This window comes from Pygocentrus nattereri, chromosome 23 (assembly GCF_015220715.1).
Source record: "Pygocentrus nattereri isolate fPygNat1 chromosome 23, fPygNat1.pri, whole genome shotgun sequence".
Taxonomy (NCBI): domain Eukaryota; kingdom Metazoa; phylum Chordata; class Actinopteri; order Characiformes; family Serrasalmidae; genus Pygocentrus; species Pygocentrus nattereri.
Genome location: NC_051233.1, coordinates 29308970 through 29321738, shown reverse-complemented (window position 1 = coordinate 29321738; position 12769 = coordinate 29308970). Strand labels below are relative to the sequence as shown.

Genomic DNA, 12769 nt, shown 5'->3' with positions numbered 1-12769 from the left:
TCTACCACTAGCCTTGAACATTTCTGCAGTCCAATTTGATATTTAAAGAACGTGAATCGTGAAGTGTTGATTTTCTAAGTGAATATAAAAGTGAACAAATCCTTGATTTGTGTGAGTGGCTGTACTGGTTTCTCGGGTCAGACTGAGTGCAGTTGATAAATCAGCGCCATCTGGTGGTCAGACTCCAGACTAAAGCTAAAGCTCAGAAGGATAAAGGAGGTTAAATGTGCATCAATAACGTCAATAAGGCGTAAAAAGAGTAAGTCAGAGTCAAAATTGTTCACAGTGGTGCTGACAGTGCTGACCAGATGTCTGACCTCAGTTAAGGAAAATATTTATCATGGTGACACCTGGTTCCTATCACCACCACTGTAAAGAAATAAGTCTGTAATGAACCGTTCCACACCAAACCACTCAGAATGACTCTCAACCAAATCAGAGAAATTTCATCAATACAATTACTGCCAAAATTAATAGAGATAAAATTGTGTTGACATATTTAATTCCTGTGTAAATAGCATAAACAGCAGATCATTTTCAATAGATCACTTCTTCTAGTACAAGACAGGACGCTGCATAATAATACTAATAATAATAATAATAATAATAATAATAACAATAATGCCAAATTTCCAATCCACTATGTTCTTTATATTGAAACTTGTGCTAAAAAAGGAGCAGTAACATTTTAAACGTATGTATAACTTATGTACAGCTAATTTCTCAAGTTGCTCTAATAATATAATATTATCTCAGCTGAGTAATCAACACTATTATGAGATGAATTATGCATATTAAAACAGTTTAACTGCAACTGTAGGTTAACTTTGTGTGTGTGTGTGTGTGTGTGTGTGTGTGTGTGTGTGTGTGTGTGTGTGTGTCTGAAAAAGGCCTAATCCCATTTCACACCACTTAGCCCTCCCTGTTTAGGGGTGCAGTGTCCTGATTTGTTTAGAGATTGGGGGTAGGGCGAAGTGTTAGGGCTACATTTCCCTGTGAACCACAGACAAACTCCAAACAGAGTGTTATAAGAAAAAAGAAAAAACGGCAAGATGGCTGTGCAAGTGACCAAATGTGAATATTTTCTCTGTTACTATAATCACTGTATTATCTTAGTTTGATGTAGTTTCAATGTATTATGGTAATTTTCTTCAAAACGAGTGTAAAATATCGCCAGTAGTTTGCCGATGTCTCGCTAGCTAGCTGGCTAAATTTCCCGTTCCACATGAAACAGTCCAGCAGTTCTGAAACAGCAGAATGTAACTGGCTCCATTTAAGGTGGAATGGGAAAATTCAAACCAGAAGCTGGCAAATATCTGACGTTAGCTTCATATCACTGAAGAATTAGGCTAGAGCAATAATAAACAACTGCCCCCCTCTTTGAAAGCAGGTGATGTCCTAAATATAACTAAAGCCCAGCAGTGAGGAGCTGAACTTGACCCTCCTCTGCTGTCACTGCAGGCTGGCAGGGTCGTCTTCAGAGCAGCGCTAGGAGGTGTTAAAGAAGTCCTGCTCTTTTTATTTGAAAGTCCCATTTCATAGAGGACGATTCCAACTCCTACCCCATCTAACTCAGTTTGAAGGGGCAAGAGAGACACTCGAAAACAAGGGGTAGGGGGATAAAGAAGAAATGAGATTGGGCCTAAAATGATGTAATGGTGACCACAGTGTGTGAGAGTGAAAAAGAACACAGAGATCTGAAAACCGTGTCAGATCTCAACAACGAACAATGTGGTTCAAAGCATTAAGAAACTGAGTGAAAAATCAAATGTGAACAACCCGCGTCAAACATATCGCAACACTGATTTTAATGAGAACCAACCAAACAGGTATTCTATTTCCAAAATAATGTGCCAGCTCAGGCCGGCTGAGGCAGGTCTGCTGATGAAAACAAATCTGAAGATGTGAGCTAAGTTCAGCCCAATCCAATACTATCAGCTGCACACATGCTGCAGTTTTCTTGATTTCGTATAACAATTTATGTATTATCTGATATATTATCAGGAAATTTGTGGTTAGAGATGTAGTGTTCTGCAGAAAGTGTGGTGTGCAAGGTAGGTGTTTCTAATAAAGTGGCCACTGACTGGATGTGCAATGTAGGTGTTTCTAATAAAGTGGCCAGTGAGTGGAAGTATAAGTTAGGTATTTCTAATAAAGTGGCCAGTGAGTGGAAGAACAAGGTGGATGTTTCTAATAAAGTGGCCAGTGAGTGGAAGAACAAGGTGGATGTTTCTAATAAAGTGGCCAGTGAGTGGAAGTATAAGTTAGGTGTTTCTAATAAAGTGGTCAGTGAGTGGAAGCAAAAGAAATGAGCCACTGAATGTCAGCTTTATTGAAGAGTATTCTGGGTGCTCACAACATGACACAAAAACAGAGGCACAAAGTGGATATAACAGAGCTTAACCAGCATGGAAGAGTGACATTCTCAATGACTAAGAGAGAGAGAGAGAAAGAGAGAGAGAGAGAGAGAGAAAGAGAGAGATCAGGCTAATTTTGCAATGTAGTTTAGTCTTAATCTAAGTGTCATCACTTTACACATAAAACAGCATTTAGTGCCTGGAGAAACGATATTGCATGGAATGCATATAGAATTCATTAACATACATTAATAAAATAAAACTTAAAAGTATATTCACAAATTTATGTTTCAATGTATTCATATTCATATATTGCAGTCTGTGCAGCTGTAAATATAGCACACACAGGTGGAACGGCAGACAGGCAGAAAGGCCAATAGCTACAGGTGAAGCTCTTGCACTACCATCAACATTACAGTTAATATATAAGGCACAAGTAGCGAGAAAGTGTTCCTGAAAACAGGCCTGGAACATTACGCAAAGCTTGCTCAAGCGTTATTAAACAGGTCCATATAGGCAAGGAAACCAAAGACAGGAGTACAAATGGTTTCTATAAATGACCCTGGATGTTGAGGTTAGTTTGGTTCAGTGCATTTTTTCACAAATATGCCACAGATACAAAAGCCCTATTCAAGCTGGATTAGTTTCACCGGGTGACGTAATGTAAGTTAAAGGTGAGGTTGTCAATTTTAAAGTCAGAATACTTTTCTGAGTAGTCTGATCAACTCTTCATGGCCGGGAGAAGAAACAAATTAATTTGACCAGGGACATCTAGCCAGTCAGGACAGGGAGACACCTCTACTTCATGCTGCACATCGCCTAGCCCTACCGTTGTAGCTTGCTAGCTCCAAGCTCAAGCAGCGCCACTGTGAGGGCTACTTCATTTTTTTGTAGAATTAACAAAATTGCCAATCCCTACAAACTAGTACAGTTTACACTGTGAAACCATGAAGAGAAAGAACTACAGAAATTGAAAGGAATATGACAGAAGTGAAGCGCCTGGTCTCCATATGGTTGACATTCTATCTGCATAATACGTATGAACAGTCACTGTCGGCTATGGCTTCCAAATCTAGATCTCAAGAAAAAGTCAGTTTTATCCGAGATGTTGATCACTGTGTCATCGCCCATGACGACTGGTGGTATTTCAACAATATGGTGGCAGTGACAAGTGTGAAGTCAATTGAATATTATCTATAGCTCTACAGCTACAGCATAGCGAAATAATTAGCCAGCTGAAGTGACTACTGTAGTTTCCCTTGAAATATGCCACCGAGCTTATGCTTTGAAATGCCTGTAATGTAATAACAAAGGCTGGTAAGACCTTTTGGCAACCAGAAGGGTAATGTTAGCTAGCTAGGCAGCTTCTGTGCTAGCTAATCGTACCTAGCTAGTTTTCTGTGTTAATATTAGCATGTGTCATCTTGTAGTAAACAAGTACTTTTTGGTGAGAGGAAGACAAAGAGTATACTGCTAAAATTGGCACTCAATGACAATTTCTTTGTTGTCATTAAGGCTATGAGCTGCAATGCTTTTAGTGTACAACTTTTTGCTGTCATGTGGTGTGTTGTCACATTGGTATAGCGATCTATAATATGTCTACCTTTTTTTAGAATCCATTTCACAACTTCATAGCCTAGAGAAAGTCAGTGTTTCACCACAGGAAAAATTCAATAACAATAAAAATACTGTTTCTTTTTGCTGCGATACTTGGCATGTGGTGTGTTGTTATTGTTATTGAGTTTTTCCTATGGTGCAAAGCTGACTTTGTCCAGACTATGAAGCTGTGAAGTGGCAGCTAAATAGACATATAAGAGATAGCTAACACACATTTTCCCACTTTTTAAAATGTAAAATAACACCATGACACGGAAGTGAATAGATTTATTTATAAAGTGAGAAAATTAAAAATGATCTAAAGAAATTAGAGAAATTGGATATTAAAACAAATTTGTGGGCATCAGAAAACTTTTTCATAAAACCATGCTTGCAAATGTGCTGGATGTGTTTGTCTCCTTTGTACACTACTGCATTAGGTTAGCTAGTTGCTAGCTAGCTAGTATTATGTTTCTGAATTTTGCTGATTGAAGTTGCTACTCATTACTGGACAAGCATGACTTTCCTGTTCTGTGGTCATGGCCAAATCAAAATAAAGCACAAAGTACAAAAATTGCATGTCAGTATTTGTAGGGCAATACATTCTTTATATCTGCATATTAGCATGAGTACCCAAGTGGGGCTATGACCTTTCAATCTGGCGTGTCGGAGGGGATTTTGAGGAAATTTAACTGATACTTTATCCTGAATCTAATGGCCAATCGGATTGCACAACACACAACCTCACCTGGTAAAACTAATCAAGCTCCAATTATGCTAAAGTTCATAATACACAATGCAACATGCATCAAGATGAAGGTAACATGATTTTTTTCCTCTTCTCTTCACCTTTCCTCTCCTCTGCCCTCCTGTTCCTCCTCTCTTTCACTCCTGTTCTTTCACCTTGCTGTCATAGGAGCCCTGACCCTTGTATGCGCTGACGTAGCCGCTGGTATCGGGGATGTCCTCTCTCCCCACTTTACCTTTTCCTTTTCCGGACTCGTCAAACCGCTCCTTATGAGAGCCAGTATATTTAGTGCTGTCTGTCAGACGGTCCACTGCAGCTGCCTTTGTCACTTTCTAAAGAGTGAGGGAGAGGCAGAGAGACAGAGAGAGAGAGAGAGAGAGAGAGAGAGAGAGAGAGAGAGATTCAGATCTTCCATATATTAATATGGTCTAATGATCTTTGCTGATCTCTCCACCAGTGAGTGAAGAAGTGGACTGCAGTGACTGGCTGCTCCTCACCGTGACCCCAACATTGGCTGGCTCTTTTCCTGCGATGAGGCCATAAAGCTGCTGCAGCGCCTCCTCCTGGCCTTTCCCTTTAAACCTCTTTGGAGCCAGCTCCACCATGGCCTGAGTGAACTGCTCGAACGTGATCACCCGAGCTGTCTTGGCTCTGAAACCCAGATAGAGATCAAACTTTCAGTCTCCAGATGACCAATGCTTAGCTAGTTGACCACACAGGAGCACAATGCTTCAATAATGTCTGAGCATTATAGTTTAGCCTAGCCAAAGACTCCAGAAGAGACCCCAGATCTGCCCAAGACACGAACATGACACGTACTTGACTTTGCTGAAGACGATGTCCACATCTGTGCTGGTGATGTTCTTGCCATCGATCACCTTACAGTCTTTGCACAGCTTGACAAAGTTCTTCCCATTCATCTCCTTCCCTGTGGCTTTGGTGTCCCCATGAACTGCAAACTTCTGGAATGCCATCTCAATCTCTGCTACTGATGCTGAGCCAGAGCCCTCCGCCATGCTGCCAGAAAAATGCTGGAATATTGAGTAGAGCCGGGAGTGTCAAGACACCCTGCAAGAACACAAAAACAAAGGAACCACAATCATCAGAGGGACTGAGAAACGAATGCTGTCCACTTTATGAGAAACACTTCCAATCACTGGCCACTATGAGCTCCTGTCCACTACAATTACAGACTGCAGCCCTTCTCATCCATTCTTGGTTAGTTTATGATCACAGGACAGGCTGTCCAGATATCATCTGAGTGGTGGTCCATTCTCAGCACAGCACTGACACTGAGATGGTAACATGTGGAACTGACACATGTCAGTGTCATTGCTAGGTAATCCAGCCAAGAGCAGCTCTGTGGTCAGAAACTGACCATTCATGAAAGGCTAGAGGTCAGCAACCCAAATGTTAAGAAAACGCAGACTCTGCTCTGCTTTAAACTCAGCTAAAGCTGCTTATCTCACATCTCTGTCAGGAAACATTTTCACAATAGTGGAATAATTTCTTAAAATTGAATTGCCTCATTTTTTACGAGGCTGAAGTCGCTTCTCATTCGCGAGATTCTTGTTCAAATTTTCCCATTAAATGGTGCCTGAGGTGCCACAACATAACTGCTGCACCATTTAAGGTCCAACAGGAAAATTTGAACAGGCTGACGAATGAGAAACTGACCTCAGCTTCATGACTTTTTAGTGTTTGACAGTTTCTCATTGCAGATTAAACATATCAGGAAACCAGCTGCAGTGATTATAAACAGAAAGGAGCCGGTGTGTCTCCAAATTATCGATGTTTCTCTCAAATCTCTCTCCCTTTTTGTTAGCTACTAGCTTGGTGAGATTGTTGTCAGCATTGCTATGGTGATCAACAGTCTGTGCTGATCTTCAGGGTTAAAGACCCTTTACTGTTAAAACAAATTCTTTTTTTCTGATCAAGTTTACAGAAGTAATTTGAAGCAAATATATGAAGACTTTGGGGAAGTATTTGTGGAAAGGGATTTGGTAACTATTTACTTCCAGTGTTTGTTAGCACCGTTAGCCTAGCAGCTACAGTGTGAAACTAAAGAAGCAAAATTTGGACACCAACCTGTTTTAGCTGATTGACTTTGAGAAAGTAGGAAATGGAAAGATTGTTTTTTTCAAATGCTGCTCTCCTTGCAACAGACCGGGGTTCAATTCCCCACCTAGACAATCACACTTAATGCCAAGCTAACGGTGGTGTACATTGACTTATCTAAGTTGGGCAAAATGCATTACTACTGACAGCACTACTGAAGTAGTTTGAAATCTGACATTGGAAGCTTGTAATGTGCTTTACTTTGTATGTTGTTTGTATCCTTCAGTAAATATTTTAACTTTAACATGACTGAAAAATGACTGAGAAAGAAGCTACAGTAACATTCATATCCAGAAGGTGAGTAAATTCTATATAATTGTATGCGCTTTTTTGCTCATAGAATTCCTGAAATATTAAATACAATGTTGATAAATAGCTTTTGGTGAAGAGTTCTAAATATTTAAGAGCAAACATGTAAGCCACACATAAGTTATGTATAATACATATTACTGTATGTAAAACAGCTAAAGATATTTATATAGCCAATCATTTCAAACTTTTTAAGGGTGATGGTCAGACACAATGACTCAGCATCTCTCTTTGCTATCCCATGAGCCTTTGCTCATTTACTCCATTATTGAGATCGACTGCCACACCAAGCCAATAAACCCTTTCTCTCTCTCTCAGCACAGTGTGCTCACTCTAAAAGCATTCTAATTCAGGAAATGTAATTTGTGTACATCAGTAAGAAAGCCTGTTACAGCAGAGGGGGATCATATGTGTGATCCCCCTGCCCCCCCAACACTCTTCTAGTCATATATTTTTATGCTCATTTTGACATATGAAATAAAAATGTTTTGGTGGAAACAGCAAACAAAAGTTCACATAAAACTTTTGTACGCTCACTTGAGGTTGAAACATTGAGTGCTGATAAAAAGAAATGTGATAAACTGCAATATCAACATATTTAACGAATAAATAATGTAGCCATAAATATGAATAAATATGCACATATATGTGTGCAAATATGCACATGATTCCTCATGCATTTCTATATTTACACAACATAAGTTGTGCTGTGCCCTGCGATGGACTGGCGACCTGTCCAGGGTGTATCCTGCCTTTCGCCCGAAGACTGCTGGGATAGGCTCCAGCATCCCCCCGCGACCCTGACGGAGAAGCGGCTTAGAAAATGGATGGATGGATGGAAGTTGTGCTGTTTTGTCAGGGGTATTGTTCAAATCTGCATTGCTTCTCCTGTAAAGTTCTCATTTCTGAGATACAAAGTTTTGTTCCAAAGGCAGCGATAATAAGAAAAATAATCTTTTTGCTCACACCAGAGTGGAATTTGCTTGTATTTGCCAAATGAAATGTTTTCTATTAAACTATTTACAACTTCATCGTAAATCTAAACGTTGAAAACATCCATCCATCCATTTTCTAAGCCGCTTCTCCATCAGGGTCGCTGGAGCCTATCCCAGCAGTCTTCAGGCGGAAGGCAGGATACACCCTGGACATGTCGCCAGTCCATCGCAGGGCGGACAGACACAGACAGTCACTCACACCTAGGGGCAATTTAGCATGTCCAATTGGTCTGACTGCATGTCTTTGGACTGTGGGAGGAAACCGGGAGAACATGAGGACCCCGGTCACCCAGCCGGGGAATCGAACCCAGACCCTCCTCGTTGTGAGGCGACAGTGCTTCCCACCACACCACCATGCTGCCCACGTTGAAAACATAATAAATAAAATATGTTCAACAGTCTAGTCTGAACTGAACTCTTCAGTCTAAACCTGTATGTGCCTATTCATCAGTCTATTGCTGTATTGAGCCGAATCTTAATATTAGATCAATCAAATTAAGCTATCACTATATATCTGAATAATTACAGTGTATATGATTCAATTTCATTAAAAATGCATTAAATATTGTGGTATTCACTTTCTATGAATACCATGTCTATGATTATCTATAAACACATCCATAACTATTTATAATGCATTCATAAGGCATTATGTACACGGCAATAAAAATTTGTGGTGTTAATTCCATGTTATATTGTCAGTGCCAAGGAAGTCAGTCCCAGCTTTCAGAGGGTAAAATGAGTTTATTTACACCATGACATTTAGGACTTGACCTTAAATCCCGAGCATTCAGATGTCCCAAAAAGGTTGTCCAGCTCTAAATGTCCAGAATTGAATAGCTGAATAAATAACTACAAAATATTTTCTCTAACCAGCGTCCTCACTTGAAAAATTACATTACATCATAGCAAATCAAGTACCCATCAGGTCCCCCCCGAAACCCTTCGGACTTCATATTGATCATGAAGTTACTGTGGAGTGAAGGTATGGAGAGTAAGAGTAGCATCATCGTAATTTAGTGGTATCATTGTAACTGTAACTACAGTATGCTAATTTCTGCTGTTATGCAGTGTTAAGTTAGTGCCAAGCTAACGGTGGTGTACATTGACTTTTCTAAGTTGAGCAACATGATAGTTTAAAATCTGATATTTGAAGCTTGTAATGTGCTTTACTCTTATGTTGTTTGTATCCGTCAGGAAATATTTTAACTTGAAGCCTTAGTCATAATATTGGAGTCTTTAGTACATTACATCTTATAACACTATATATAAAGCATTATGTTAAGGATTTAACTTTTATATAAATATTTATAACCATGTTTGTGATGCCTTATAAATGCATTATAATTGCCAATCTTGTTTCTAGTTAACGAAAACATTTGGTGTGCATATTTTCAAGAATGGATTCTCTGAATTAAAAGTCAAGAATGGCAGCACTGATCAACATTGATACCTTCATGAACAAAGAAGAAACGAAAAGGAGATTTCCGATCACAGCTTTTATAGCACCATTCAACACAGCATGCACCCCCACCAGAGCCAGCCGCTCCCTCGTTTTGACAAGAAAAGCTTTCTGTTCTCCTTAATGAATGAATACACTGTGCAGACACTCACTCTCGCTTCATTTCACTGTAGTTGTATCAGTCGAGTGTCGAGTGTGTGGTGGGTTCATTCTATTATTGCTAAAGGTTGATGTTATTAGATTCTTGAGTGCGAGGTGGTCTTTGCACTCGACCAGGGGCTGGCAACCCAAATGTTAAGAATTTTGTCCTTTTATTGTCCTGGCTGCAAATATGTCTCAGTATGTGCTAGTGTGTTGGCATAGGCTAACAAATATAATATGAACGGAAACACAGACCTACTTTGCTCTGCTTTATGTTTTAGCTCAGATGAAGCTGCTTTTCTCGTATCTCAGGCAGGAAACCTTTCCACAAAAGTAGAACGGTTTCTTGTAAAACATCTCTCAACATTTGAAATCAGCTTCTCTGTCGCCAGCTTCTTGTTCGAATTTTCCCGTTCCACCTTACATGGGGCCTGAAGTGTAAGAATGCAACTGCTGCACCATTTAAGGTGGAACAGAAAAATTTTAACGAGAAACTGACTTTTTAGTGTTTGACAGTCTCTTTTTACAGAATAAACCAGCTGTCACAATTTTTTTTTTAATAAAAAATTCTGCTGTGGAGCCACAACAGGGCAGTAAAAGAGCTGCATATGGCTCCAAAGCCACATATTGCCACACCCTACACTTGACAAAGGTAGGCAGCCACCCAAGACCACCATGAACATACAAATAGATGTTGTTTGTGCTGATATTAAACAACCCATTCCAATGTACCGCCACAGGCTGCACTGCCATGGGGAGCTTAGCAGGTGTGGCCATGCAAAGTGGCTCTTGGTAGGTGCCTTACTTGAAGTAGTTGTTGTCGCTGTTGTAGTAGCTACTAGTTAAGTAGTTGTTGTTTGCTATATTGTGTCCATGGAGGGTGGGCTTTGTGTGAGTTTGTCCACCCTTCACGTGTGTCGTGTCCCCTGCATTACTCACTTTTTGATTTCATGTTGGGGAACAGCAAACAATATGTATATATTATAAAAATAGCTATAATTTGTGATTGTAGTGATTATTTTCAGTCATGTCAATGCAGCCCCAAACCCTACATTAGTTGTAATTATACTATGATAAAAAAGGACTAGTCCATGTTGTTACATGCTGTGTACAAACCGCAGAGGAGGCTTTTTTGGAGTAGTATTGTTAGTGTAAAGAGCTCCAGGATTAAGGTAATTACAACCCCAATTCCAATGAAGTTGGGAGAAAATGAGTGAATATTTGCAAAAAACAATAAAGTTTATTCATTTGAACTTTAAATATCTTGTCTTTGTAGTGTATTCAACTGAAACTGAATCTGTTTTTATTTATGTTTTACACAACGTCCCAACTTCATTGGAATTGGGGTTGTACTTCTATAAAACTGTAATGGGATTATATTACTTCAAATCAATCAAATTGCATAAAATCACATTTACTTTACTTAGTACCTCTTGGAAAAAGTAATCTCACTACTTAATTTCTACATTAATTGCTTTGTTACTCTTGGCCTAATTATATTGACAGATACAGCATATTTCTTAAAACATAAAATGGCCTAAATATTAATAATAACACAATCAATTTAAAACACAATGAATACGCAAACTTACAAATGTGTTTTTAATAGTCATACACATGCAAAAATGTATATTTTAAGCATCCATGAGATTGTCCAAATGTTTAACAATTCCGTGGTTGAGATGTAAACAAAGTCATGGGTAATTGTTAATTCAGATTTCTTTAGTGGTGGTGAAAGAACCCAGCAGCCAAATACAGCCAAAATAAAGCCATGAAACAACATTTGGGTTTTGATTCGGAAAAATACATTTTATCAGGCAGCGAATCATGAAATAACTTTCAGTGAGGGAGCTGTTAAAGGCACTGAGCGCTTCAGACACATCACCACTACTGTGAACAGTCTCTATAGAATGGAGCATTTCTCAACAAACCACTCTGACTGACGTCGTTCACATCTTAATAAATAAATGCTACCGAAATTCTGAAAAATTGGTGGAGTTCCCCTGTACGAACAGACAGTCTACATGCTATAATATAAAGCACATTAGTTAAGCAGGTTTATGCAACATTGCAGCTGTGAGCAGCTCTAATGTGTGATCAGGCAGAATCAGTCTCAGTGCGTGTGCTGATTCTGCTGGTGTATGTGATAAAGAAGGCCTACCTGACAGCGGAGTGAGACGCGCCTAAATCTGACGCTCAGATCAGCTGAAGATGCTGAATGTGTGTGTGTGTGTTTGCGCCCTCCCCCATCTGCTCCCGCCAATGTGTGTGTGTGTATGTGTGTGTGTGTGTGTCCTCCTCTCAGTGCTCTCCCGGGCTGTGTGTGTGTGTGTGTCCTCCTCTCAGTGCTCTCCCGGGCTGTGTGTGTGTGTGTGTGTGTGTGTGTGTGTGTGTGAGTGGTATGACGTCATGCGGAGTGGGAGGAGACAGCACAGCCCAGCACAAACAATGACATCACAGAGATAACCTCTTTCTTTTCTTTAATCCTTTCTTTTTTCTCTCTTCCCATTTTCTGTCCTTCTATTTGATCATTTCAAACCCTTTTATTTCCTCTCTTCCCTCCTAATGCCTGTCATCTGTTTACTGCTCTCATTCTCTCTCTCTCTCTCTCTCTCTCTCTCTCTCTCTGTCCTTGCAGCCACACCCTTCTCATCAGCCATTATAACTGGTGCTGCAAATGAGTTTCTACACACACACACACACACACACACACACAGAGAGAGAGAGAGAGAGACAGAGATAAAATACTCTAAGCCAAAAACCAAATATCTATTTCTATCTATGTATATAAATATATATATATATAAAACTTTAGGAGGAGAAGGAAAGCCAGTCAGGTGAACCAGACTTTTTTCCCAGTCATTTAGGGCCGTTTCTTTTAGTCTATTCTTCATGAAATTTATAGACCATGTAAAGGGTAGCCGGTATTTTTACATTATGCAAAAAAACTGAAAAACTTCAACAATTGGGGTTCTCTACAGCGATATGAGAACAGTGGTGAAAATGACCCATTTCAGTTCAAATTAAAGTGTTTACATGAATT

The 12769-nt window shown here is 39.6% G+C and overlaps 1 protein-coding gene across 1 annotated transcript; it reads right to left on the bottom strand.

The window, feature by feature from the left end:
- Positions 1-2307: 2307 nt before the first annotated feature.
- On the bottom strand, positions 2308-12052 carry tppp2 (tubulin polymerization-promoting protein family member 2). The gene is made up of 4 exons (XM_017713872.2): positions 11888-12052; positions 5521-5769; positions 5199-5352; positions 2308-5033 (listed from the first exon to the last, which is right to left on the bottom strand). Exons 2-4 carry the CDS (start codon positions 5715-5717, stop codon positions 4839-4841), a joined length of 546 nt encoding a protein of 181 aa, XP_017569361.1. The 5' UTR covers positions 5718-5769; positions 11888-12052; the 3' UTR covers positions 2308-4838.
- Between the last annotated feature and the right edge of the window lie 717 nt (positions 12053-12769).